The sequence below is a fragment of the Colletotrichum lupini genome, chromosome 1, assembly GCF_023278565.1.
Source record: "Colletotrichum lupini chromosome 1, complete sequence".
Taxonomy (NCBI): domain Eukaryota; kingdom Fungi; phylum Ascomycota; class Sordariomycetes; order Glomerellales; family Glomerellaceae; genus Colletotrichum; species Colletotrichum lupini.
In genome coordinates, this window is record NC_064672.1 from 5,755,198 (window position 1) to 5,781,990 (window position 26,793).

A 26,793-nucleotide genomic window follows, 5' to 3' on the forward strand; every position below is an offset into this window, starting at 1 on the left:
ATTTAATATTAACTTTATAAAAAAGGAGGATAAGGAGCTTTAAAAAGCGGGCTTCGTAGCGAAGCTAAAAGAGGTCCTTATAATAAATACCCCCTTAGTATTTAATAGCGGGATTTTTATAATTAAAAAGGAAACCGTTGTTTTTTAATAAAAGGGGTAGGGCGAGAAGATTAACCTCGTCGATCCGAACGTAACTAACATTAAGAAATAGTATAAAGCTAAGCTCGCGCGAGGGATATATATTATAAATATTTATTAGCCTAAAGTAACTTTTAATTATACTAAAGTAGTATAAGTTATAAATCTAACCGAACGAGACGTCGAAGTACTTAATAAGCGGCTTAAGTAGTAATAAACGAATCTCGATCGAAGTCTTATTTATTACCTAATCGACCTTATAATTAGTAAGCTTTACGTTTTTATTAATAGGTTATTTACGAATAATAACGACCTTACTTCGTAATTAGGGTATATTATTATCCTAGCTAACGAGAGTATAAGCGAGAGCGAATTTACTATATACGGTAATATAATTTATTACTCCTTAACTAAAAATAAGCGGGTAATAAGAAGTATATTAGCGTTAGAGGTCTATAATATAGTTAATAGCGTTAACCTCTCCTATATAATTTTAATAACGCTAAGGAAGATTACTAATCGAATTAGCCTTCTACTTATTCTAACAGTTATTTATATAGATTCTTACTTACTATACGAATGCCTTATTAAATTAGGAACGATAAAGGAAAAGAGGCTTATAATCGATATTATAGCCCTTAGGTAATTATATAAAAGGCGCGAGATACTTAAGATCCGTTAGATTAATAATAAAGATAACCTCGCAGACGCTTTTATAAAAGTAGTACTAAATAAGGGATTAGAGTAATTTATAAGTAGTAGAAAAGTTATTATATAAATAGAGGGATAGGTTATATAAAAAGAGTAGAGAAAAGGGGGAAAAAGAGACGACTTAGTAAACGGGCCCGAGGTCGAATTATACCTCTAACCGTAGTAGTTAAATCGATAAAAGAAAGAGAAAGTTAGTATTAAATTAAAAGTCTAATTTAACCGTAGTATATAGCCGACTACGCAGGGGCTAATTAGGGGCCCTATTTACGATTATCGTAGCCAGCCTAACCTACGGTTAGAACCTCCTTTTTACACCTACTACGCAGATATTTATATAGTTCAATTGATCTCTTCGTCAACTACGGTTCGAACTAACTACCCTGTCATAGGGATACCAACACACTCACACTTCAGTTACCAGGGTCAGTAACAATGCCTCTCAAACTCTGTTAGGGGTGCTATATGCTAGGTCCTCACGAAAGCTGACTGACAAAATTCATCATAAACAGGTATCCCAATGGAAACTATGCACAAACGATTCCGCGGTGAAGTGATTTACCAGGCCGAAACAGACATCCACTTCCCCCACCTCACGGTTGGACAGACACTTCTTTTCGCCTCACTAGCAAGAACGCCAAAGAATCGACTCCCTGGCGTCAGCAGACAGAGATACGCCGAACACTTGCGGGACGTCGTGATGGCAGTTTTCGGCATCTCCCACACCATCAACACAAAGGTCGGAAACGACTTCGTCCGTGGTGAGTGGCTCAAGCCTTTGACAGCTTTGAGGCAACCTCCACTGACTCTCCACAGGTGTCAGCGGAGGCGAGCGCAAGCGTGTCAGTATTGCGGAGGTCACGCTCAGCCAGAGCCCTATTCAATGCTGGGACAACAGCACTCGCGGTTTGGATAGTGCTACCGCATTGGAGTTTGCTCGGACTCTGCGGTTGTCTACTGACATGGCCAAAACTTCGGCCATTGTCGCGATGTATCAGGCTTCGCAGCCGGCGTATGATGTCTGTATCTCCATCCCAAATCTGCCATATATCGTTGTTGACTTATAATCGTCTAGGTATTTGACAAGGTCGCGGTTCTTTATGAAGGTCGCCAGATCTACTTTGGCTCCACGGCGCTGGCGAAGCAATACTTTGTCGACATGGGCTACCGCTGCCCCGACCGCCAAACCACCGCTGATTTCCTCACTTCCCTCACGAACCCCGCAGAACGAGTGGTGCGAGAAGGATTTGAGAACAGAGTGCCCAGAACGCCAGACGAGTTTGCAACAGTATGGAAGGGAAGCGATGTCAGGGCAAGTCTTATTGAGGAGATATTTGCCTTTGAGGAGGAACATCCTCTTGATGGCTCAGGGGAAGAAAAGTTTGTCGCGACGCGCCAAGCTCACAAAGCATCTCTCGTGTAAGTGGTGATACAGGCAGGAGGTCGTGGTATAATCACCTGCTAACAGTCGAGAAGGACCCCGCAATCACCTTACACCATTTCCATGCCCATGCAAATCTGGTTGTGCATGACGCGTGGTTACCAGCGTCTCTTGGGTGACTGGCTGTTCTTCGTTGTCACTGTTGGCGGTAACTTGGTCATCTCTTTGGTTCTTGGAAGCATCTTCTTCGACCTGCCCTCCGATGCATCAAGTATGAATTCTCGTTGCATTCTGTTGTTCTTTGCGATTTTGTTCAACGGTCTCAGCAGTGCTCTTGAGGTATGTTTCGAATTCTCCTCCAAGTAGCCCTACGACGAGAAAGATTTACTAATATGGCGATGATCAGATTCTCACACTGTACGTCCAGAGACCTATTGTCGAAAAGCACGCTCGCTATGCTCTGTATCATCCCGCCTCCGAAGCAATCTCCTCCACGATCTGCGATCTTCCCAGTAAGATTCTATCTACCTTGGCCTTCAATATTCCTCTCTACTTCATGGCAAAGCTCCGCCAAGAGGCCGATGCCTTTTTTATCTTCCTCCTCTTCGGCTTTACCACTACACTTTCAATGTCCATGATCATCAGAACCATCGGCCAGACGTCCCGTACCATTCACCAAGCCTTGACGCCAGCCGCTATCTTCATCTTATCGCTCGTCATCTACACCGGCTTCATCCTCCCGACCCGCGATATGAAGGGATGGCTCCGCTGGATCAACTACATCAACCCCATAGCCTACGCTTTCGAGAGTCTGGTCGCCAATGAGTTCAATGGTCGGCAGTTCCCCTGTCCCTCATTTGTTCCGGCCTACCCGAACGCTGCGCCAAACGAGAGGACGTGCTCGGTCGCTGGCGCTGCACCAGGCGCAGACTTCGTTGACGGTGACTTCTACATTAATGCCACTTTCAGCTATTACAAGTCTCACATTTGGAGGTATGTTCTGTTTTTTTTTGGATGTTTCTTCGCAAATGAGTTTAACGTGTCACTCAGGAACTTCGGCATTTTGATTGCCTTTATCGTCTTCTTCATGTGCGTTTACTTGCTCGCGGCGGAGTACATCACCACAGACCGCTCCAAGGGCGAGGTGTTGATCTTCCGGCGTGGTCACTCGGTCCCGACGCTATCAAAGAACTCATCCGACGAAGAGACTGGCCAACCTGAACGCGTTTACCAACATGAGAAGTCCGAGGGACATGCTCCTCAGTCGGGTGTCAAACAATCCGCAATTCGTAAAAGCCAATCGGTATTCCACTGGAAAGATGTTTGCTACGACATATCAATCAAGGGTAACAACCGCAGAATTCTTGACAAAGCTAGCGGATGGGTAAAGCCGGGAACTCTGACTGCTTTGATGGTGAGTCTACCTCCATTCAAGAGAAGGATTTCTGCTGACGATCGATTCAGGGCTCTACTGGCGCTGGCAAAACTACTCTACTTGATGTCCTGGCTAACAGGGTGACCATGGGTGTTGTGACAGGAGATATCCTCGTCAACGGTATTCTCAGAGACCAGTCCTTCCAGCGAAAGGCCGGGTACGTTCAGCAACAGGATATCCACCTCGAGACATCCACTGTTAGGGAAGCCTTGCGATTCAGCGCCATGCTACGCCAGCCAGCGGCTGTCAGCAAGCAAGAGAAGTACGACTATGTTGAAGAGGTGATTGGGCTTCTGGAGATGGAGGCCTATGCCGATGCCATTGTCGGAGTGCCCGGAGAAGGTAAGTCCTCAACTGGTCTTTGCACCTCATTTTCAAGGACTGTTAAGCTAATCCGTACCACCACAGGCCTAAACGTTGAGCAGAGAAAACGACTGACTATTGGCGTCGAGCTCGCTGCGAAACCTGATCTCCTTCTCTTCCTTGACGAACCGACCTCGGGCCTCGACAGTCAGACAGCATGGTCAATCTCATCACTGATCCGAAAGCTCTCTGAAAAAGGCCAAGCCATCCTTGTGACAATCCACCAGCCTTCTGCTCTCCTATTCCAGCAATTCGACCGTCTTCTTCTCCTTGCACATGGCGGCAAAACAGTCTACTTTGGCGACATTTGCGAGAACTCCCGCGTGCTCACGAGCTACTTTGAGCAGTACGGAGCAACGCCCTGCGGACAGGACGAGAACCCCGCCGAGTGGATGCTCAAAGTCATCGGCGCAGCTCCGGGCGCCAAGGCTGAGAGGGATTGGCCCGAGACCTGGAAGGAGAGCCATGAGTGTGCCGAGATGCGCCGCGAGCTCGAGCGTCTGGAGCAGGGCGTGGCGGCGAATGGCTCGACGTCCAGTCCCGATGAGATGTCTACTTATGCTGCGCCGTTTCATGTTCAGCTTGCCTTATGCACTGAGCGTGTCTTTCAACAGTATTGGCGCACGCCTTCGTACATTTACTCCAAGTTGATTTTGTCTGGTGGCACGGTACGTCTCAATGCTTACTGGTCAACGACCTAATGGACCTTCAACTTACACACTTTGCACAGAGCTTATTCATCGGGGTGTCCTTCTACAACTCACCGCTCACGATGCAAGGACTCCAGAGTCAGATGTTTTCCATCTTCATGTTGTTGGTGGTCTTTGCCTTCCTCGTCTATCAGACGATGCCCAACTTCATCCTGCAACGCGAGCAATACGAGGCGAGAGAACGCGCCTCCAGAGCGTATTCATGGTATGTGTTCGTCTTGGTCAACATCATTGTCGAGCTTCCCTGGAACACCTTGGCTGCTATCGTGATTTTTTTCCCATTCTATTATCTGGTCGGCATGTATCGCAATGCCATACCGAAGGATGCGGTTACGGAACGTGGCGGTCTCATGTTCCTACTCATCTGGGCCTTCATGCTCTTTGAGTCAACTTTTGCCGATATGGTTGTCGCTGGTGTACCCACAGCAGAGATCGGAGCGACTCTTTCTCTTCTACTTTTTGCTTTGTGTCTGATCTTTTGCGGGTAAGTTCAACACCGATTTAATCAACCTGAAGTCTTCAAACTCACGAATCAACAGTGTCATTGTGCCGGTCAATGCCCTGCCAGGTTTCTGGAAGTTCATGTACCGCGTCTCACCCTTGACTTACCTGGTCGAAGGTCTCTTGTCAACGGGATTGGCCCACAATAAGGTCAACTGCTCTCAACTCGAGCTGCTGCAATTCAGTCCCGCGAATGGGACCGCATGTGGTGATTACATGGCCCCGTACATGCAAATGGCCGGCGGCAGTGTCTTCAACCCCAACAGCACCGACATCTGTCAATTCTGCCCTCTGGCTAAGACAGATGCTTTCTTGACTACCATATCTACGTCATACGGTAGACGATGGCGGTCGTACGGGCTGATGTGGCTCTACATAATCTTCAACTTGTTTGCAGCTTTATTCCTATATTGGCTAGCTCGGGTGCCGAAGAAGCACTCCCTTGCTCGACTTTGGAAGAAGAAGTCTTCCTAAAAACCCGACTCTCAGCTTTCTCGGCTTCAATCACTCAAGATAAAAGGGCAATGACGGCCCCCGGAATTTCAGCGTCTTTCTCGAAGGACTCAAACACGCATAATTACTAGTCCCTAACAATTCACTTTTTTATTCACTTTTCGACTTGATTATAGAGTATTAGAGTGAATCTTCTTTTACAACATGGTACTTCGTGCAGCTGTATTATAAATAAACCTCCAAAATCAAGACGTTGCTTTCATCTGTGGAGTGCACTCATTGCTTTGGCTTCCTTCCGAACTCAGGTGAATCGGTTTGTGCAAATAGGAATGGATCCCATTCCATTTAGTGAGGATTCAAAATTTTTGGGCAATTATCGTGGTGTTTTTATTCGTAGTGATTGGGCGATTTATGGGGAACGTCGAAGTTTGAAGACTCTATCTTGCTCATCGTATATTTTGCAATTGAATCGTATTCATCATAGAACGGTTGCAAAGCACAACTTCAACGCTATAAAGATACTATTTCACAAAGATGAATGGTCCCGAAATCAACATGTTAAATCGTTTTTGATTCGATCCGTCAATGAAGACCGCCCTTGGAGCAACCTTGGCTCTGACCGAAAGAGGGGTTGCAACTTGTGGTGGTGCGCCCGGAGCATGTTTCCATATCTGTTGACAAATCATCATAGTAATTTGTCTGTTGCACAATCGTTGATTTGTAATTAAATGGCACGACAGAATCCGCGTTGGAGGCACTGCGCCTCCTTAATCAGCCAATGTCGAGCGTTCGGGGCTTCAAGTGTGCGGGCATGTCCGACGTTGGCCCCAAGTTGTGGATGTGTGGAACTGATCCTGAGAATTGCGTGTTGACATGAAGCGGGGTAACTCGGTGCTGATAGGTGTTTTCGGCAGTTTCAGAGGCTTAGAGTTACTGATGAATAGTTAATCATGGTCTCTGGCCTTGATGTGGTCCGGTTGGCATATCTTGACGGAACGGGCCCGGTCTGGGGCCGCACCGCCAAGTAGCCGAGCACCGATCGCATCCCGCCCGACAACAAGCAACGTTGAAGAATTGGCGATTTTTTCTTGAGGCTCTCCAAAACAGCTAACGATAAAGGCGCCAGATGTTCTTTGCCACATTGATCAAGTGTGCTGGATTTAGATGGGGTTATGGTGACATCTCACTGGGGAACCCCTTGCCGATTTCGGCTCGGGGTGTAAGGCGTGATTATCTTGCAGTTGTCGTCATATCGTGCAACGGATGTATATAGGCGACCACATAATTCACGAATAGCAATTTCAGGAAGAAGACTATTCTGCAGTATTGATACCCAAACCCAAGAAAACACTTAGCAAAATGCCGACCGAGTTCATCAGCGTAACTTTCCCCAACGCCTCAACGGAGATCAACCCGATCCCTGGTGCTGGCGTTGATCCCGAGTTCCTAGTCCGCTACGCTAAGAACTTGGACGACTACGGCTTCAACTACACACTCGTTCCTTACGGCTCAAACTCATTTGATCCCTTCACAATTGGTGCGACCATCGCAGCGGTCACCAAGAACGTCAGCGTCATCATCGCCTTGCGGCCAAACACCCTCTACCCCACCGTTGCCGCGAAGGCCCTGGCAACACTCGACCAACTCAGCAAGGGCCGTGTCGTCGTGCACTTCATTGCCGGTGGAAGCGATGCAGAGCAAGCCAAGGAGGGTGATTTCCTTTCCAAGGACGAGCGGTATGGCCGCCTTGAGGACTACATCAAGATTCTCCGCCGAGCGTGGGAATCACCGGAGCCCTTCAGCTGGGAGAGCAAGTACTACACCTTCGAAGACTTTCACAGCAGCGTCCGCCCGACAAAGGGCACAATTCCTGTTTCCGTTGGCGGTTCATCCCCTGAGGCCTACCGCATTGGTGGTTCCCTCGCCGACATTTTCGGACTCTGGGGTGAGCCGTTGAAGGAGACAAAGGAACAGATTGACCGTATCTACGCCGAGGCCGAGAAGGCCGGCCGCAAGGACCGGCCCCGCATCTGGGTTACCTTCCGTCCCATCATCGCCGAGACGGAGGAGCTTGCATGGGCCAAGGCACACCGCACGCTCGATGCACTCAAGGGAAACATTTCTGCCGGACAGGGCAAGCCTGGTCAGAACGGACCCGAGCCTCAGAATGTCGGCTCGCAGCGTCTGCTTGACATCGCTAAGAAGGGCGAGGTTCAGGACCGGGCGTTGTGGTACCCCACCGTCACTGCGACTAACGCTCGCGGAGCCTCTACGGCGCTGGTAGGATCTCCCAAGACCATCAACGACTCCATTTTGGACTATGTCGATCTTGGCGCTGAGTTGATTTCTATCCGTGGATATGACAACCTCAACGATGCTATTGACTATGGTCGCTATATTCTGCCTGCGGTCCGCGAGGAGTTGAAGAAGCGTGAAAACGGCACCAATGGCACGAATGGGGCTTAGATAGTTGATAATTAACGCTTGTGTAATTTCTAGGGTCGCGTGTATGTCCTTTTGGGCAAGCGAAGCCATATTAATAGGTAGCCAGTCCTGAAAGTAGATGAACATGGCATGGAACATCAGAGATGACAACCCCAGAAGGAGCCATGAAGTGTAGTGAACAGGATCAGTCAAGAAATGTACAGTTTCATTATTGACACATTTTCCCATTCCATCGTAATTCGTGTTATACTTCATGACCACATCCCAACCCTATGTGATGTAAACCGGCAGACGGCTTCCAAATATCTCGCTCTTCTCAACTTGGATATCCTTACCATGGAAATCATGCAGAAGCAACCAGCATACCATGCGGAAGACAAGCATGCACCACACATCATTGATCTGCTGTTGCTGGTCGTGGGCGATCACCTCTGTGGAAGCATCAGAGATGATCGATCTAGCTCCACGCTCTTTACGAGCTTTATCAACCCGCAGCTGTTTGCAAACAACATCAATGACCCGCTTGCGCACCGAGAGAAGGTAAATTTCGGCTAGAACACCATGCCTCTCGCTCGAAGACGCGGAATCCAGCTTCTGAAGGAGCGATATCTCCTTCTCGATTTCCTCGTTCTCCTCTCGCGTCCTCAAGATAGGGGATGCTCCTGGAACAACAAGGTCGTGTCTTGAGTCCCTCTTTGACCGAGCACGATCTCCTGTAGTGACCACAACCGTCTTGTATTCCCCTTCTTTGTCGTTCAAAATACGCAAGATTTCTTGCAGGTGCACGCGGAGCACGTTTTGGACAAGGTTTATCCTCTCTTGATTCTGAAGGAATTCGTCGCATTTCGAAATGGCCGAATGCAAAGCCATGACGAGGTCATTGGAGTAGATTCTTTCCTCGGTGTTGTTTGTTCGTCTCAGAATCGCTTCCGGGCCGTCACGAGATTCGAGCTCTTCGAACTTGTCTTCGATTTTGCCGGCTTCTTTGAGAATCACGCTGATTCGAGATCCTTCTGTACTTCTGAGCATTGGTTCTGTTGCTGCCGAATCACCCACTATGTGGAAGTAGTCGCTGAGGAAAGTCTTCAGTGAAAATGACTTCCGGTCCCAATGCCAAATGGTTGGGTTGGGAAGCATGCGGAAAGCCGTGCCGGGGATCTGTAGGACGGCACCCACCATGCCTAGGATCTCAAAAGCAACTAAAACATAACAGTCAGTATTCGAATCTCGTGAATATAGTGATTCTTGGCAAGACTTACTTGGGAAGAGATGGATGTGTCTTGTATCTGGAGTAGACTTTCGGAAATGCCGGACAGTGTTAGTGTTACAACCGATCACCACTAGAGTCTCTGCAATGGCCGACATGCTGCCAAGCTGTAGCGTTCTAATATCCTTTGGTTCGTCGGCGTACTTGTAGTTGTCGTTGTTCTGCTGGCGGAAAATCGTCGGACAATAACCAAAGCAGAGCTCCTTGACCTTATTGTTCGGCACTACCCTGTTCTCGTGAAACCAAGTCGGACTAGTCTTCTCGAATATAAACACAACACCGAGATCGTCGACGTCGTAGCCGGTGATGCTGAACCCATTGCCCTGCCCTCGGTAACGGTCTTCGTTTCGGTTAAACTCTTTCTATCAGGCCTCGCCGGTTAGGCCTCGTCGGTTAAGGGATAGCTTAGGGGGTATAAAGAGGGGAACTAAGTAATAAAGGAGCAGCTTAAGTATATATAAAGCGCTAGTAATATACCTCAAAAAAAGGGTAAATTTTAATAATTCCTTTTTTAGACCTTAATAATGGTTAGCCTTTATAAGCTTTTTTTTTACATTATATACTTATTAATAATTTAAAATCTCTATTTATAAAGGGGACTAGGTTAAAAGCTTAAAATATTAATAAAAACGAGACGTAGTAAGAGAGCGTAGTTAGCGCTATAATAATAATAAAAAAACGATTCTTTTTTATTAAACCCCCTAGAGTTACCTCTTCCTTAGTAAATAATATAAGAACGAAGCGTAATAAAATAAATAATATAATAGTAATATAAAAAGACCGTATTACTAGAAGTATTGACGAATTTTAAATAACATAGCGAACCTCTTATTCTTATTTATTAATACTTAAACTAAATAATAAGTAATAGGCTAGTAAAACTATAAAAATAAGAACGATAATTAAAGAAAGAAATCCTTATTATAACGTATAAAGAGCGCTTATATAGAAAATAAGTAAATTTAGAACGCTTATAGAGCTCCTTAAATAACCCGGCCCCCGCACTAAGGGTTATAGTTTTAACTATAGTAGCCTTAGATATTAGTTTTAATATAAATAAGAACGTAAACCCCCGAACTAAAAATAGTTTAATAAATAAAGCCGTATTTAAAGTACTATTTAAGTAATAATAAAGCGACGAGTTCGTACTACCTAAGCCCCTATTTACTAGCTCCCTCCTAACTTAAATAAGTATTATAAATAGAATATTTATATTTAAGCCGCTATCCCTCCTTAACTTATTATATATTAATAAATCGGTACGGGATTTATAAAGCTTCCTCTTTAACTATTACTATTACTTTAACTTATAAGCTTAATAAATAAGAATAAATTATAATAAAGTAATATATATAGTTAGTTACTTAAGTAATAGTATAAAGACCTCTTAAATATATTATATTTTTAACTACTAAAGGACCCCCGGGTTTATAATAAACTAAGTTATATAAGAAGAACTAAAGACCTTTTTATAAAATAACCTATCTAATCCCGCTAACTAAAGAATAATAGTAAGTATATAACTAAATAGTACTTTATAAAACTAAAAAAGAAAAATCGACGAGTTCGTTGGCTATATTAATAAGCTTAAAATAAAACTAAAATATATCTTAATAAAAAAATAGAGGATCTTTATATCAATAAATAAGCTACGGCCCGAACTATGCCTTATAATAGTGTTATAAATAGAACTTTTATAGACTCGCTTATAGCTAGTATTATTAATAAGACGTATTAAATAATCCTCGCTATTAATAAAGAGCTTATAAACGTCCCCTAAGTAATATTCTAACTTAAATTTAAACGAGCTAATAAAAAGATACTAGGGTATTAATAAGTTAAATACGTAAAGAACACGCCGTAACTTACTTAATAAAAATACTTTATATTATAATTATAAAAAGACTAGCTATATTGCAAGGGATTACCTACGACTATAAGAATAGTATTAATAATATTATAATTATAATAAAACTAAGTACCTCGCTAATAGTTACCCGAGCGTTATATACCGTAAATATAATTAAAAGGGGTATAAGGCCGCTAGTTATTAATTATACCTCGCCCTAGCTAAGTAGTGCGGATTAGTAATAAGCTTAAATATTATTTTAATAAAGAAAGTAGCTAGCGATTAATAAGGGTAGTGCTTAAATATCCCGACTTATATATACCTAAACTGCGTATAAAAGAAGCTAAGCGCCCTTATTAATTTAGGAATAAAAGGGAACGTAGTTAATATTAGTCTACTTAATAACTTTAATATTAATTTACGAATTTACCTATTACCGTAGTTAGTAAATATAGAGGGTAAATAAATAGAGACGCTAAGAAGCTACTATTTATAGCTTCGAATTATTAATAGCGACTATATAATAGAGATATAGTTATATTACTTCGTAATAGCTAATATTACGTTACTTATACTTATCTTCGGTTTCTTTTAGCTAGAGGATATCGACTTACTAATTAGTTAAAAATAAAAAAAGTAGTAGTATTTAATTTATAAACGATATATCCGCTTAGACGCCCTAAAAAAGGGGTTACTAAACGACTTAGTTTTATTAATACTCGTATATATTATAATTAACCTAGCTATAAATAGTAACGTAATATTAGCGAGCATAGCTAAGGACTAAAAGCTACGTTATTAAGACTTTAATAACTTATTCTTAAAAAAAAAAGGCTATCTCGTTATTAAATAAAATACTATACGATTATTATATTGAGCTAAATAACGTAGCGCCTATCCCCTAGGGACCTATTTATTTATTATTAAATTATAAGCTTAAGATCTTGCGCAATTATTTAATAAAAATAAAGGCTAGGGGCTAAATATGCCCCTTTATAAGCCTAGTAAGAGTACTTATCCTTTTTATACTTAAGAAAGGAGAAGAGCTATAACTTTACGTTAATTATAGAGCGATTAATAAAATTATATTAAAAAATAGAACGCCGCTATTACTAATTAAAGAGATATTAAATAGACTATTTAATACCTCTATTTTTATGAAGCTAGACCTTAAGAACGCGTACTACTATATATATATAGCTAAGGGTAATAAATAAAAAACGGCTTTTTATATTAAATATAGGTAGTTCGAGTACTTAGTTATACCTTTTAGGCTAACTAACGCACCTACGACTTTCTAAGTATATATTAATAACGTTCTAAGCGGCCTAGTTAATACTATTTATATCGTATACTTAAATAATATTTTAATATATAATAATAACTACGTAATATATAAAAAGTACGTATATAGCGTACTATAAAAACTAAAATAATAAAACTTATATCTAAATAATAGTAAATACGAGTTCTATATAATATATATAAGATTTTTAAAATATATTATATTTAATAAAAGTATAAAAATAGAACCCGCGCGTACTAAAGCTATAGTAAATTAGCTACTTTTAAGGAGCGTTAAAAATATATAAACGTTTTTTAGATTTATAGGGTTCTATTATAGATTTATTAGTAACTATACTAAGATAATAATACTTTTAATAAACTTATTAAAGAAGGTAAAACCGGGATAGTTAGAGCTATTAATACTTACTATAGAGTCGTTTAAAAAGCTATTAATAGTATTTACTAACGCGCTAATATTATAATATTTTAACCCTACCCTACTTATATAATTATAAATAAACGCTTCGGCTCGAGCTATTAGCTTAGTAATTACGTAATTATTCAAGGGTAATTAGTACTTAATTATTTATAAGTTAAGGAAATTAATAAATACGGAGAGTTATTATAATATAAAAAATGCGGAGCTACTAGCTATCGTAAACGTACTAAGGAATTAGTAATACTACCTCGCTTATAGCTAAGATTAGGTCGTAATATTTATAAATTATTTTAATTTATAGTTCTTAGATATAAAAAAGAGACTAAACGGGAAATAGCTATACTAATTAAATAAACTCGTAGTATTTAATATCGAAATTAAGTATAAGCTAGGTATAAAGAACTTAGTAAATAGACTATTATAAAAACTTAATTATAATAAAAATAATAATAATAGCGGAGTAGAGGAGCTATTATTAAAAATAAAAAAAGACCTCTATAATACTAAAAATATATAAAAACCTTTTAAAATCATAGTAATTAAGTATATAAGGACGAGCCGTAAGAGCAGCTCTTAAGTAAAAAGAATAATAAGTATTTTAAAAGCGGAATTAATAATAGTATAGAGAAATAAGTAAAGGAGGTTAAGAGCTCTAGCTCGAAAAAACTCCGAAACGTACTTTAAAAGGTATAATAGGGCTATAAGCCTAGGGTATTAGAGTTATAGTATAGTATTTAAAAAGCTATTTAAACTTATTACTAAAACTATAAATCGCAAGCTACTCGTTTTATAAAACTTTAATATAATAAGAGTATTTAAAATAATAGTTAATAAGGAGGGGTTATTAATAATAAGTTAACTACGGGTTACTTAATAAAAGGACGCTTTTATAAAAGATAGGTAGTAAATTAAAAAGAATTAATAGCTTTATTTAGTTAAGAAGAAGTAATAATAGAGCTAAGTATACGATTTAAGAGGGTTATTATATTATAGTAGCTATGCTTATATATTATTATATAAAGGGCTAAGGAGAGAGGTTATTAAAGTATATTATAATATATTTACAGTAAAATATTATAATATAAAATAGATAATAGCACTACTAAAACGCTATTATTATTAAAATAGAGTGAGTAGGGATATAAAAAGTTATATTAATACTTATATAGTATACTAATAGACGAAGCCTTGTTATTATAAGCCGTATAGTTTATTATACCCCCTATTTACCCTAGTTAGGTTATAATAAAAAATATTACTAAACTTTATTATAGGCTTATTTATATTAATTATACTAATCGGGAGGCGCCTTTATAACGCAGTATTTATTATAATAGACCGATTTATAAAGTATAGCGTCTATATTATTATAAGGACGACCCTTATAACCTAAGGATTCGTAAACCTCTTATTTATAAAGATTTTTACTAAGTTTAGAATACTTAGAGGGATCGTTTTTAATAGGGGGTTATTATTTATAAATAAGTTTTAGACTTATCTCTATTACTTCTTAGTAATAAAAAGGCGTCTTAATATTACGTTCTACTTATAAACGGATAGTTAAATAGAATAATAAAACTAATACTTAGAATAGTACTTTCGCTACTTTTATACTTAGGACTAATTAAATTAAGTATAACGTTTTTACTTAGCTAAGTTTATATATAATAACGCCTAGTACTTAGTAATTTATAAAGCGCTTACTAAGGCCCTACTCGAGTTCTTATTTACGTACTTTATATTAATCTTAACGGGGGCTCGAGATAATATATAAAATATCTTAGCTAAGTAGCGTACGGCCCGATTACGAGCTAATTAAGAAGCTCTATAACCCTTTATATAAAAAGTACGCAAAACGTATAAATAATAAGCTAATAAAGCTAAGATAAATATATTATATAAAATAAGTAATTAAGTACTATTATTAAGGAAGAATATTAATAAGTAGCGTCCTAGTTAGAAATTAGTTAATAAATATCTAGGCCTATTTAAAGTTAAATTAATAATTAGAACGGTAAGGGTCGCTTACTAACTAAATATACTAACGTAATATAGAATATATAATATATTCTATATATCCTTACTTAAGCCGTATTAATATTATAAAGAAGCCCCTTAAAAGCCCTTATTTATTAAGGATGTAAACGAGGAGCTACTTTATAAAATAAAAAATATTATATAATATAAAGGGCTAAAGAGGAAGTAATAATACCTAATTTAGTAAAAGGGATATAATAATAATAAAGATACGTAGGAGCTAGCTAAGTATATTAAAAACATAATAATAATTAGTATATATAAAGAACGAGTTTTAATTAAGTAGCGCGCCCTAGTTCTTAATAAGTTTAATAATATAACGAACTAGTTATTAAAAAAAAAAAAAAAAGGGAGCCATATAGTTATAACTAAGTAACGTAAACGCGCTAATTACGAACCGTTTTTTTAATTTTTATAACGTGCGAGAAGATTATCCTTATTCGTAAAAAAACTGCCCTTATATATAAAAAGGCTACCTTAGTTATTATTTTAGGGGTCGTTATAAAAAAAATAATCTCCTTATTATTAACGAGTTTATAAATAATTAGTTATAAATACGGAGTATAAGCGGGGTAACTATATATTAATTAGAATATTATTTAAGCGGCGTACTTTGTTATAAATCATATAAAATAACGTAATTATAGCGTCGTTATGAAATAAAAACGTAGTATAAAAAGAGCTTATAGCCGCCTTATTATTATTATTATTAATAACGAGGGTCGAGCGGGCCTTTTTATTAACGCGCTTAAGCGCCCTTTACGTATTATTAATAATAATTTAATAAGTCTACTAGAGCTATAAAATAATATTAGCGACCTAAGTAGTAGCGATAATAAAGTAATAATAGAGCAATAAACCTCCGAATTATAAACGTTATCGTTTAAAATAAGAGTAGTACTCTATAAAGTTCGGACCGTAAATTCTATAAATTTAAGGATTTAAAATATTATTAATATAATACGCAGGAGAAGTAATAAAGTAGTAACTATATTAAGCGCTTATTATATTTTTATAAAAATAGTTTTGCGCGGTATATTTAATATAACGTATATTAAATCTTAAAAAGATATTAAATAAAAGAGCGAATTAGGGGCTATAAATTACCGACTTAGTTAATTATAATACTTAGTTTTTAAATCGAGCGCCTTATATATAATATAAGCGGGGTAGGGGAGCGGGCGTACCTAGCTAACCCCGATCTTCTTAGCGTTTACCTTTTCTTTTTTTTTAATAAGAATTTATAATAGTTAATATAAATAATATATAAGTAATAATATACGTACGAAGTTAGAGTAAGTAAAAGGGATATTAAGCTTTTTAAATAAACTATTATTACTGCTATTACTAAGTATATTTATAGCGCTAATATAATAAATTTAGGATACGGCCAGTAATAGGACGCTAATAACTTAGTAACTAGTATACGGATCTTATTATAAAAAAACTTTTGAAAAAGCAGAGCCTTTACGAAGGACTCTATAAGCTTTAGTTTTATAATATACTTATACCTATATTATAACCTTATTAATTAAGTATTTATAACCTAATTTCTTATAATTCTAAAGCTTCTATTTTTATAAAGTAATTAGTATAAGTAATAATAGATTATAAAAACGAACGGAACGTTAATAAAACGATACTTAGTTATTAATAAAGAGCTATTAGTATTAACGAACTATAACTATTTAAAGTTAACTATTTAACCCTATTCCGTCCGGGAGAACGAGCTTATTATAGGGTAAGTCCTACCTAAATACTAATATTTATAAAAGAGCTAGATAAAAAAGATAATCGGGGTAAATTACTTTTATGGGCTAATTACCTTATTAATACCCCGAAGACCCTATTTATTATAAATAGGGTATTTATTAATGACTAATTACTAAACGTACGAGGTTAAGGTGCGTATAAAGGCATAGGTAATACTAAAATAGCTAGTTTAATAGACCCTATAAGCCTAATGATAACCTATTTCTATAAAACGATAGAAATAATAATTAAAAATCGAAATTAAGAACGGCGTCGATATAAAGAGCTTGTTTAATAGCTTACTAAGCGGCTAGTAACGTGTCTAAGTTAATGAAAATATGAGAAACCTCCTTTTTATAATTATAAACTAATTAAAGAAGAGTTTATAAGTACTTAGGTAATAAACTAAATTATTACTATAAAAGTAGGTAATAAGCTTCGCGCAAAAAGTACTATAAAATAGTATATTAAATAGGCCTTATTTAAAATATCCTTATTATTATAAATATAATAGCGTAATTATAAAAAGAGCTTTTAAAATCCCTTTTCTTAGGGCAACTTCTTAGCGTTTATTTATTAATAATACGTAAACCCCGAGACTTAAGAACGGGAATATTATAAAGAGCTAAGGATAAAAAGGCTAAAAGAGGGATAGACCCCTACTTACTTCCTCGCTAAGTAGTTAATAATCTATTATAACCTAAGTATAGAAAATATAAAGAATTCGAAAGTAGAGGTATATTAGTTCTTTTTTAAACTATTATCTTAGTTATAGGACGATTTAATTTATTATAAGGTCTTAATTAAGAGAGTACGTAATATAGCTTACGAAGTTAGTAAACTATAATTATTAAATTAGTAAAAAAGCGGTAACTAGTTATAAAAGGACGGTAAAAAGAGGCTGTATTTATTATTAAAGTAACTATATTAAATATCCCCTTTTTATAAAAAAAAGAGTAAAGAGAGCTCTAAGGGGCTAGGCTCTAAGAACTTATTAAGAATAATATTATGAAAGCTATATAATAAAAGTACTCGCGCCGAGCTATTATAAAAGCCTCGTAATAATAATATTAAGTACTTTATATATAATAAAATAGGCTATATATTTAGTAAGTATTAGAAAAGGAAGTCGGGAAGTAGGGGTAATAATAAGTTAACGTACCCCCGATTAAAACTAACGTTAATAACTATTTAATAAGTTATTACTAAGCTAAGAGTTATAAAAGTCGACTTATTAAAAAATAAGTAAATATAAGTAATATACCTAATACGCTTATACTAAGTATTAAGAGGGTATTAATAAGAATAACTACGAAGGGCAGGGCAATAGTTTTATAAAGTATTATTAAAAGGTTAGTAAAAGTTAATATAAATATATACTCCGAAATAGATATTATTAATACTAGGCTCGTAACCTACTTAAGGTTAACCCTAGCTATTATTATAGCTCTTTTATTAAGGGATTTTTAGGGTAAAGCCGTAAGCTAGGGAAAAGCTTACTAATTAATGCTCTTCTTTATTAATTACTATAAGTAGCTAAAGAAGATTTGGTAACTATTCGCTATAATTAATAAAGATAAAAGAATAATAAACCTCTTATTATTACGATTATTAATAAGCTAAGAGGGTATTCGTATTAATATAGTAACGAATATATAGTTATATAAGCTTATCTTAGTTACTAAACTAGAAGTAATAGCTCGCGATATTATTAAGAATTATAAGAGGGCGTATATATTATATATTATTATTATAAAAAGTATTATAGGGGTAACGGAGACTAAACTACGAGGGGGTTTATTACTAGAACTTTAATTAAAAATAGAGATATTTAACGAGTAGTTAGTAAAAGGACCGTAGTTATATAGCGGGGTAAAATACTTTATTAACTTAGTTTTAAATACTAAACTACTATATAGTCCTATTTATTCGTTAAGTAAGAAATAACTTAATAAGCTTTATACGTATATTACTAAGAACCTAGCGAACGGTCGCATTATACCTTTAGTTAGTAAGGCTAGGGTACTAATCCTTTTCGTATTAAAAAAAGACGGCACGCTACGCCTCTATATAAACTATTACGGGCTAAATAAAGTAATTATAAAGAATTAATACTTACTACCGCTTATTAACGAGCTCCTAAATAGGCTTTATAAAGCGAAATAGATTTTAAAAATAGATATTAAGGATACTTATTACTATATCCAAATTAAAAAAGAAGACTAATAGAAAATAGCGTTCTGGAGCTAATATAGTTATTTTAAGTATATTATTATACCTTTCGGGCTAACGAACGCACCCGCAACGTTCTAAGTATATATTTACTAAGCGCTCGCTAACTTATTAAATACTTATTATATAATATATATAGATAATTTAATAATTTATTTAATAATAAAGGAGTAGTATATAGAGGATATTAAAAAGGTCCTCTAACGTTTACGTTTATACGGGCTTTTTACTAAACTATCGAAGTACTCGTTTTATTAAAAAAGGGTCAAGTTCTTAAGTTATATTATTATATTAAAAAGAATTAAGATTAACTCGTCGTAAATACGAACGATTACTAACTAAAAAGCGCTAGAGTTTATTAAGGATATCTAAGTATTCCTAGGGTTTTATAACTTTTATCGGAAGTTTATTACTAAATACTCGGGTATCGTTATACTGATAATAGTATTATTAAAAATAAAAAAAGGGTAGATAAGGGACTTTTAGTAAACTAAGGAAGTAGACGAGGCGTTTAATTAGCTAAAGGTCGCTTTTATTTTAATAATTATACTTACGTACTAAAACCTATAACGTATTATATAGGTAAAAACCGACGCTTTAGTTAAAGCTATTATAGTAATTTTATTATAATAGGCCGATAGAGAATAGTAACCTATTACTTATTACTTACGGAAGCTTATAAATACGGAGTAGCAATGGGCTACGGGCTAATAAGAACTACTTATTATAATAAAAGGGCTAGAGTACTAGGCTTATTATTTCTAAGGCCTTTTATAAAAGTTTATAGTCCTAACAGATTATTAAGTACTTAAAGAAATAATTAGCGCACCGGCGTAGGACCTTTAGAGAAGGCTCGTAAAGTAGGTATATAAATTATTAATATTTAACTTTAACTTAGAATATTAGTTAAGGAAAACGAACCCGGCGGACGGTTTATTTAAAAAGCTAGATTATATAAAGGGGGAAGTGCTTTATAAGGACGTCCTTTTTATACTAGCCTAGAAGCTACGTCTTATAAGCGAACTACTACTTAACGTTTAATAAAAGATAATTAGCTTAAAAAGATAAAATAATACTACTAAAGTATACGTTTAAGTAGTTAAGGCCTCCTTTTATAATCCCGGCTAAATATCGGCTAGTTCTAAGGATAGGGAATCCTCTCTCTTATATTAGTAACGTATTATAAAGTATATTAATAAAATAGTAATAGTTACTACTATAATGACTCGAGGTAAAAAAGTAAAAAAATTATTAATAAACGCTCGTTAACGGTTTAGTAAGGATAAAGAGGAGTCGGATAGAGCTAGGGTTATTATATTAAAATAATATATTCTATACCCTATTATAAAGGAGCTTATAAAGGGTGAAACGGTATTTGCTTCCTATTTCTTATTAAAAATTAAAAAGCTTATTAAAAAATTAGAAACTAAAAACGAGTTTTATATATTATAATTAATAAGAGTTCGCGCTATAGCTAGCGAGCTAAAAATATATTCGCTTAATAAATAAAGTATATTATTTTTTAAGAAAAGAGTTATTATTTTTTAAGTAAAGTCTCTTTAGATAAAGATCTTTTATTAATATTACGACGACTATAGGGTAGGTTATATAGGAGCTACAAAAACTCTCGAGCTAATCTAAAAGAAGTTTTACTAAAAACATATTTAATAAAATATCTAGGAATACGTTAAGAACTATAAGTATTATTTAGGAGTTATAACCCTAAGATATAAGCTATATAGGTAGTTATAGTTATTATTACTACCCTTATACTTATTTTAAAAAATATTTATAAACTTTATTATAGGGCTATTACTAAGTACTCGTAGTAACGGCGCAGAGTATAATAATATTTTAGTTATTATTTATTATATAATAAAGTTTATAAAGTTCTTATTTATTATTAAAATACTTAACGTAATATAAATAATAAGTATCCTATATTAAGAGGTCGAATATAAGTTCGGTATATTTAAAAGTATTATTATAAATAGAGATAAGCTTTTTATAAGCGTATTTTAAGAAAGGTTTACTAAGGAACGGGTAATACGTCGCTAGTTATTTATTACGTATTATTTATAAATAAATAGCTAAACGGAGCGAATTTATTAAATATTAAAAAAGTATTTAAGTATTTATACTAAGGGCTCGCTAAATAAGTAAGTAGCGTAGCTAGAGGAGGCCGAGTTTATATATAATAATAGCTAATATTTTATTATAAAAGTATCCTCGTATATAGTATTATATAGCTACTACCCTAGGTACGTTAAATATATACTTAATTATAAAGCTATAGTCTAGGGGGTTTAGGAAAGGGTTTAGAAAATTAAGGAGATTAGGGCCTAGGCTATATAAGCGTAAGCATAAGCCTTTAAGAGCTAAGTAGCTTATTATAATAAAGAATATACTTTAAAAGAGTTTAATTATAAAAAGGTCGTTAGCTTATTAACGAAGAATATACGATTTAAGAATAATAAATTAGTACCAAGATATATTAAAGTAGCGATAGCTAAAAAGGTAGAGAAATAAGCTTACTAAGTATATTTATTAAAATAATATTAGAGAATATATAATATTTTTTTAGTTTTTTAGTTTAAGTTATAAGGAAATTACCGAACGGTTAGTAACTAAATAGCGAATCTTTTAGAATTAGAGAACGAGTAAGACGTTTAAGAAGTTAAAAAAATCGTTACGATATAAAGTAAGGGAGGAAACTTATAATATCTTATTAAATAAGCTAAGTAGCTTATTAAGTATAATATATAAGAGCTTATTAAGTATTTTAAAAGGGTAGTAAAAGTAATTAATAAATTTAAATACTATAAGAAAAGGGTATATATAAAATAGGATAATAAACGTCAAGTTCGTAGTAAAAGGTTACCGAAAGTAAGTTAATTAATAATATATTATAGAACCCTTTTTATTTAGCCTAGCGTAATTTTAAAAAAAAAATATAGTATTATAACCCTCGGTAATATATTACTAAGAGATTATTAAAATCTAGCTACGTAAGGGGAGTAACTTATATAATACTAGTAGTAGTAATAGCGGCTTTAGTATATACTTCTAAAGCTTAATAATTAGTAATAGTAGTTTGCTCGGTAAGTAAGAAGCGGGGAGGTTTTATGCGCATACTTAGCTAACTACTTAGAGTAAGGCTATTAACTTTATTAATATTATAATAGGTAAGAGGGAGGCGGTTAAAGTTATATAGAGTATTATATATATTAATAATAGCGGTTCGTAAAGCGTTTACTACTTAGTTACCGTTAAAAACTATAATAAGAGGTATAATAAGAGCTATAATAAGAAGTATAATAGGAGTTATAATAAGAAGTAGAGTAAGAAGTAAAATAGGGGCCGTAACGCTATTATTATTAATAATAAGTTAGGGACGGGGGGCGTTATTTAAAGCAACGCTCTTATAATCCTAGTTAAGCTAAGGGACCTTAGTAATATTAATATTTATAAGGAACTTATTAACGTCGAACTATTTATTATAACTCGCGGCTTTAATTTTAATATAAGTAATAGCCTTATCGAGCCGTTATAAAGCTTTTATTTAGAGCGAGAAGAGCGTAATACTAACTTTATTAAAATTTAAAATAATATAACTAAGGGCTAGGGTACCCTCGTTTATATTAAAAAGAGCGTTATAAATAAGGGTTAGTAAGTTATTAATATTAAAATAGTAGCGCTTATTATAATATTAAAAAAGAAAATTTTCTAAGTTATTACTAAGCTCTTTAAATTTAGTATCCTCGCGCTAAGACTTATTAAACTTAAACTTAAAATTATCTTACTTATTATTATTATTAAGAATATAGTTAGTAATAAGAGCACGCTTTTTAATAAAAGTCCGAGTCTTAAAACCATAAGAAATAGGGGTAATATTATATATAATAATAATATAAATAAGTACTTTATTTACTAAGAACTTAGTAACGCGTTTATAAAAAGTTAAAAAAATAAAAAAACTCTTAAATATATATAATAATAACGCCCTTAGGAGTTTTTTTATAGTACTAAGTTAGAGCGTTAAGGTTATTTTATAAAGCGGTTATACGGCTATTATTATAAAAATAAGCTAGTTAAAAGCGACTAAGGTAAGAGATAATCTTAGTCTTATTATTAATATTAAGGATACTAGCTTAAGAAAAGAAATCTAAGTTAATAAAAAGAAAATTCGCCGAACGATCGCTAATAACTTATTATAATCGAGATTAATAAGTTTAAATACTCGTAGTTAGTAGCGAGCTCTTAGAGAGTAGCCTATTTAAAGTAGACCTTTTTTATTTTATTACTTACTAACGGGTTAGTAATATAAGTAATAACTTTTTTTTATACGTTAATAATATAACTAAAAGCGTAGAGAACGTAGCTACGCTTATAAAAGTTAAAATTACTTTATTCCTTAATATTATAGAACTTTATAAAGGTATTCTAAGTAAACTAAATAGCGCTATATAGCTCCTTAAGAACTTAAAAAATATCGTTAGCTAATGTTTTAGTAACGGATTAGTAAGGACTCGACGACTTATAATAAAATACTTCTTTTTATTAATTTAATAAATAATATACTTAGTAATATAAGCGCTAATAATATAAACGAGCTCGTTAATATTATAATATAAGCTAGCTAAGTAGTATATATAAAGAGTACTATTACGGAGACTACGGAAGCCCTTCTTAGGATTATACTTTATATTAAATATATCTTAAATACGCAAAATAGTAAATATTTTAGTAAATATTTAGCGATAGTATAGTCAGAGAGTTATAATTAAAAAACGATATAAAATTAGAATATCGTAAAAAGAAAAGTATAGTTATATAAGAAAGAATTCGCAGAACGGTTACTAAATAAAAAGAGAGAAGAAAAAGTAAATACGTAACTAGTAACGGGGAAAAAATCTTTTATTATACTTAATAGCTTAGTAATAATAATAACCGCGAGGTTAGGCAGGCTCTTATATATTATAATAGTTAAAATACTTTATTACGAATATATATTACTAACTTAGTAACTAGTCGGCGCGCTATTACTAAATAATAATAATAAAGTATCCGTTAAATAAGGAGATAGGAGTAATGCCTTATTCCTAAATAAAAAAGGATATTATTAACGCCTTACGGAATTTATTATAAATAATAACATTAATAGTTTTATTATTAGTATTAAAAAAAGATATTATATAATAACTTTAGGGACTAAAGTTACGTAAGGGGGGAGTAATTATAATAAATTTAGGATATAGTTAGTAATAAGACGCTAATAACTTAGTAACTAATATACGGATCTTATTATAAAAGAACTTTTTAAGAAGTAAAGCCTTTATAAAGGACTTTATAAGCTTTAGTTTTATAATATACCTATACCTATATTATAGCCCCGCTAGTTAAGTGCTTATAGCCTAATCTCTTATAGCTAATAACCGTTCTGCTATTAATAATAGCGACTTTATAATTAAGAGCTATATTTATATTAAAACGAGTTAATAACGAATATAGAACGACTCTATAAAAGACTTATTTAGGCACGGGAAGTATATAAAAATAGAGATCTAAGAGATATTCGTTAGTTATAATATTTATATAATAAGGGAGTAGCGTAAATATTAATAAAAATAAGAGATTATATATAAAAAGAATAATTATAAATAAAAAAGAAAAAAGGAATTTAGAATTATAGTAGCTTAGAAGGGGGTTAATATTAATAAATAAAAGTAGGGCGACGACTACTTAAGTACTAATAGTTATAAAGACGGCTTATAAATAAAAGCGACTTAAGTATAGAATTATAAGGCTATTATTTAAAATAAGGGGTTTATACTTAGGCTAATAAGTATTACTTATACCCGCCCTTATACTATATATTTAAGGACCTCTTAAATAAAAAATTAATATAGTATATACGAACTATAAATAAGCTTTAGGACGAAGCCTAGGGGAGGGAGTACCTTATTAAGCCTTATTAATTAGGCCTCGTTAGTTAAGGGATAGCTTAGGGGGTATAAAAAGGGGGACTAAGTAATAAAGGAGTAGCTTAAGTATATATAGAGCGTTAGTAATATACCTCGAGGGAAGGGTAGATTTTAGTAATTCCTCTTTTAGACCCTAATAGCAGTTGGCCTCTGTGAGCTTCTTCCCTATGTCACACACCTATTGACACTTTCCAATGAACGCCTAACATTGCCGCCATTTCCACCAGATGTGAGATCGTTGTCGTTGCGTAAGGTTTCTTCATGTTGTCTGGCATACTATCCCAAGACTTCTTCTTCCTCTGCATGCCAACGGTAAGAGTGTAGGGTACCGTGGTGCTGGCCTGGGTCGGGTGACAAGTTGTCTGGGCTTCCCATTGAGGGTTGTATCCGAAATACTCCTTGTCTTGCCACGTTCGAGACTCCCTCTCCATACGCTGAATAGCCATGAGCAGACTCGTCCAGTTTGCGAGCTCGTTGTCGGCGGTGTGGATAGCTTGGCGCGTCATCCCAGCCCTCAAAGTTTTGGAGTGCTTGTCGTACTCTTCCTGGTCCCAGGTATACGTCTTCTTGTAACTATCTGTCGTTCCGGTCATGTAGGTAATCTCCTTGTCGTCGTGCACGCCGAGGGGTCCCCGCGGGTTCGTCGGCGGCGCAACGAATATGACGGGAACTTCAAATTCCACCTCAAAGCGGAACTCGTACCATTTGAATCGTCGTCGTGTGAACCTCGCCCAATCTCCCATGACTTTTGGAGTGCATGATGAGTAGCCCGTTGCCGACGCGTAGTATTGCTGGAGGGCCTGGAAAATCGCAATGATGAAGGCGAGAACTGAAATGACCAATGCCACAACCGCTACGATCAACTCAACTTGGTTGTCATTATTGTCACTGTCGCTGCCGGATGAGCTTGTGGGGTCAGAAGACGACATCTTGGCGAGATCCCTCAACTTGGATGCAGGCAGTTGACGTTGCTCCTCTAGGCACTCGGAACGATTCTGAAAAGGGACATTGAGCCCCCAAGATACAAATACAGTGAGTACAGTGACTAAAACTCTATTGAAATATTGAAGGAGAAAGAGATTAGCAGAGAGCCTGATTTATCAAGGGCTTTCTCCAGTGCTGGCAGCCAGCCTGATCCGAGCCTGGCTGAGACAAAATGCAGTTCAGCTAGGCAGCCAAAATCAGCCCCTGCGCAGGAGCAAGTATCACGTGTAACCCCTGCAGTTCTCCATAATGGAACAAGTACAACAAATGATTCAAATTGTCTTGGGAGACCGGGGCCGTAAGGCTCTCCCGCTTGCTGGAGCGTGATGGTCATATGAACTGCTAGCGGATATGCTAGTGCTGAAAGTTGTTAGCATCTCATTCGATCATCTGTGCCAAGTTATAGCTAGACTAAGGTTCGCCCCGACGCCATCTACCAGTCTAGTGGAATTAGCAAAGCAGGCCCGGAACCCTATCGCATCATCCCAATTTTTGAGTTACACCTCGAAAGGAAAACAAAAAGAAAGCGGGAGCCATTCTCCAATACCAGGACATTGAATGCCCAACATTGGAACAGCAGGTCTGGAAGACTTGTTCCAGCAACTCAGCCCCGGAGTAAGCACTAGACACAACGGCCAGCTGGCTGAAGTCATCGTCCCAGCTGGTTGGTTAAGACGGTCGATGAGGGGCCTCAGTCCCCTGTTCGCAAGAATCGGTAGTGGTCATCATTGGTTCGAGTAGCACACCCTTGCGGCGGGACATGCTGACATGCAGAAGACGGCACCGCTATTCCGGCCCAGCCCTCTGGTGCACACATGATTTTCCATT

General features: G+C 35.7%; 4 protein-coding genes across 4 annotated transcripts; 2 read left to right on the forward strand and 2 right to left on the reverse strand.

Moving 5' to 3' along the window:
- Positions 1–1,281: 1,281 nt before the first annotated feature.
- CLUP02_01725 (uncharacterized protein) lies at positions 1,282–5,710 on the forward strand (the record flags this gene model as incomplete). Its single annotated transcript, XM_049280762.1, has 11 exons — positions 1,282–1,297; positions 1,359–1,607; positions 1,663–1,865; positions 1,922–2,265; positions 2,323–2,566; positions 2,634–3,220; positions 3,278–3,641; positions 3,692–4,004; positions 4,071–4,693; positions 4,756–5,219; positions 5,275–5,710. The coding sequence occupies 11 exons, from the start codon at positions 1,282–1,284 to the stop codon at positions 5,708–5,710; spliced, it is 3,843 nt and encodes a 1,280-aa protein (XP_049136719.1).
- Positions 5,711–7,048: 1,338 nt separating this feature from the next.
- On the forward strand, positions 7,049–8,155 carry CLUP02_01726 (uncharacterized protein; the record flags this gene model as incomplete). The annotated part of the gene is made up of 1 exon (XM_049280763.1): positions 7,049–8,155. One exon carries the CDS (start codon positions 7,049–7,051, stop codon positions 8,153–8,155), a length of 1,107 nt encoding a protein of 368 aa, XP_049136720.1.
- A 249-nt stretch (positions 8,156–8,404) lies between these two features.
- CLUP02_01727 (modin) lies at positions 8,405–15,640 on the reverse strand (the record flags this gene model as incomplete). Its single annotated transcript, XM_049280764.1, has 3 exons — positions 8,405–9,333; positions 9,394–9,763; positions 15,626–15,640. The coding sequence occupies 3 exons, from the start codon at positions 15,638–15,640 to the stop codon at positions 8,405–8,407; spliced, it is 1,314 nt and encodes a 437-aa protein (XP_049136721.1).
- Positions 15,641–25,151: 9,511 nt separating this feature from the next.
- Positions 25,152–25,910, reverse strand: CLUP02_01728 (modin; the record flags this gene model as incomplete). Its single annotated transcript, XM_049280765.1, has 1 exon — positions 25,152–25,910. The coding sequence occupies one exon, from the start codon at positions 25,908–25,910 to the stop codon at positions 25,152–25,154; it is 759 nt and encodes a 252-aa protein (XP_049136722.1).
- Between the last annotated feature and the right edge of the window lie 883 nt (positions 25,911–26,793).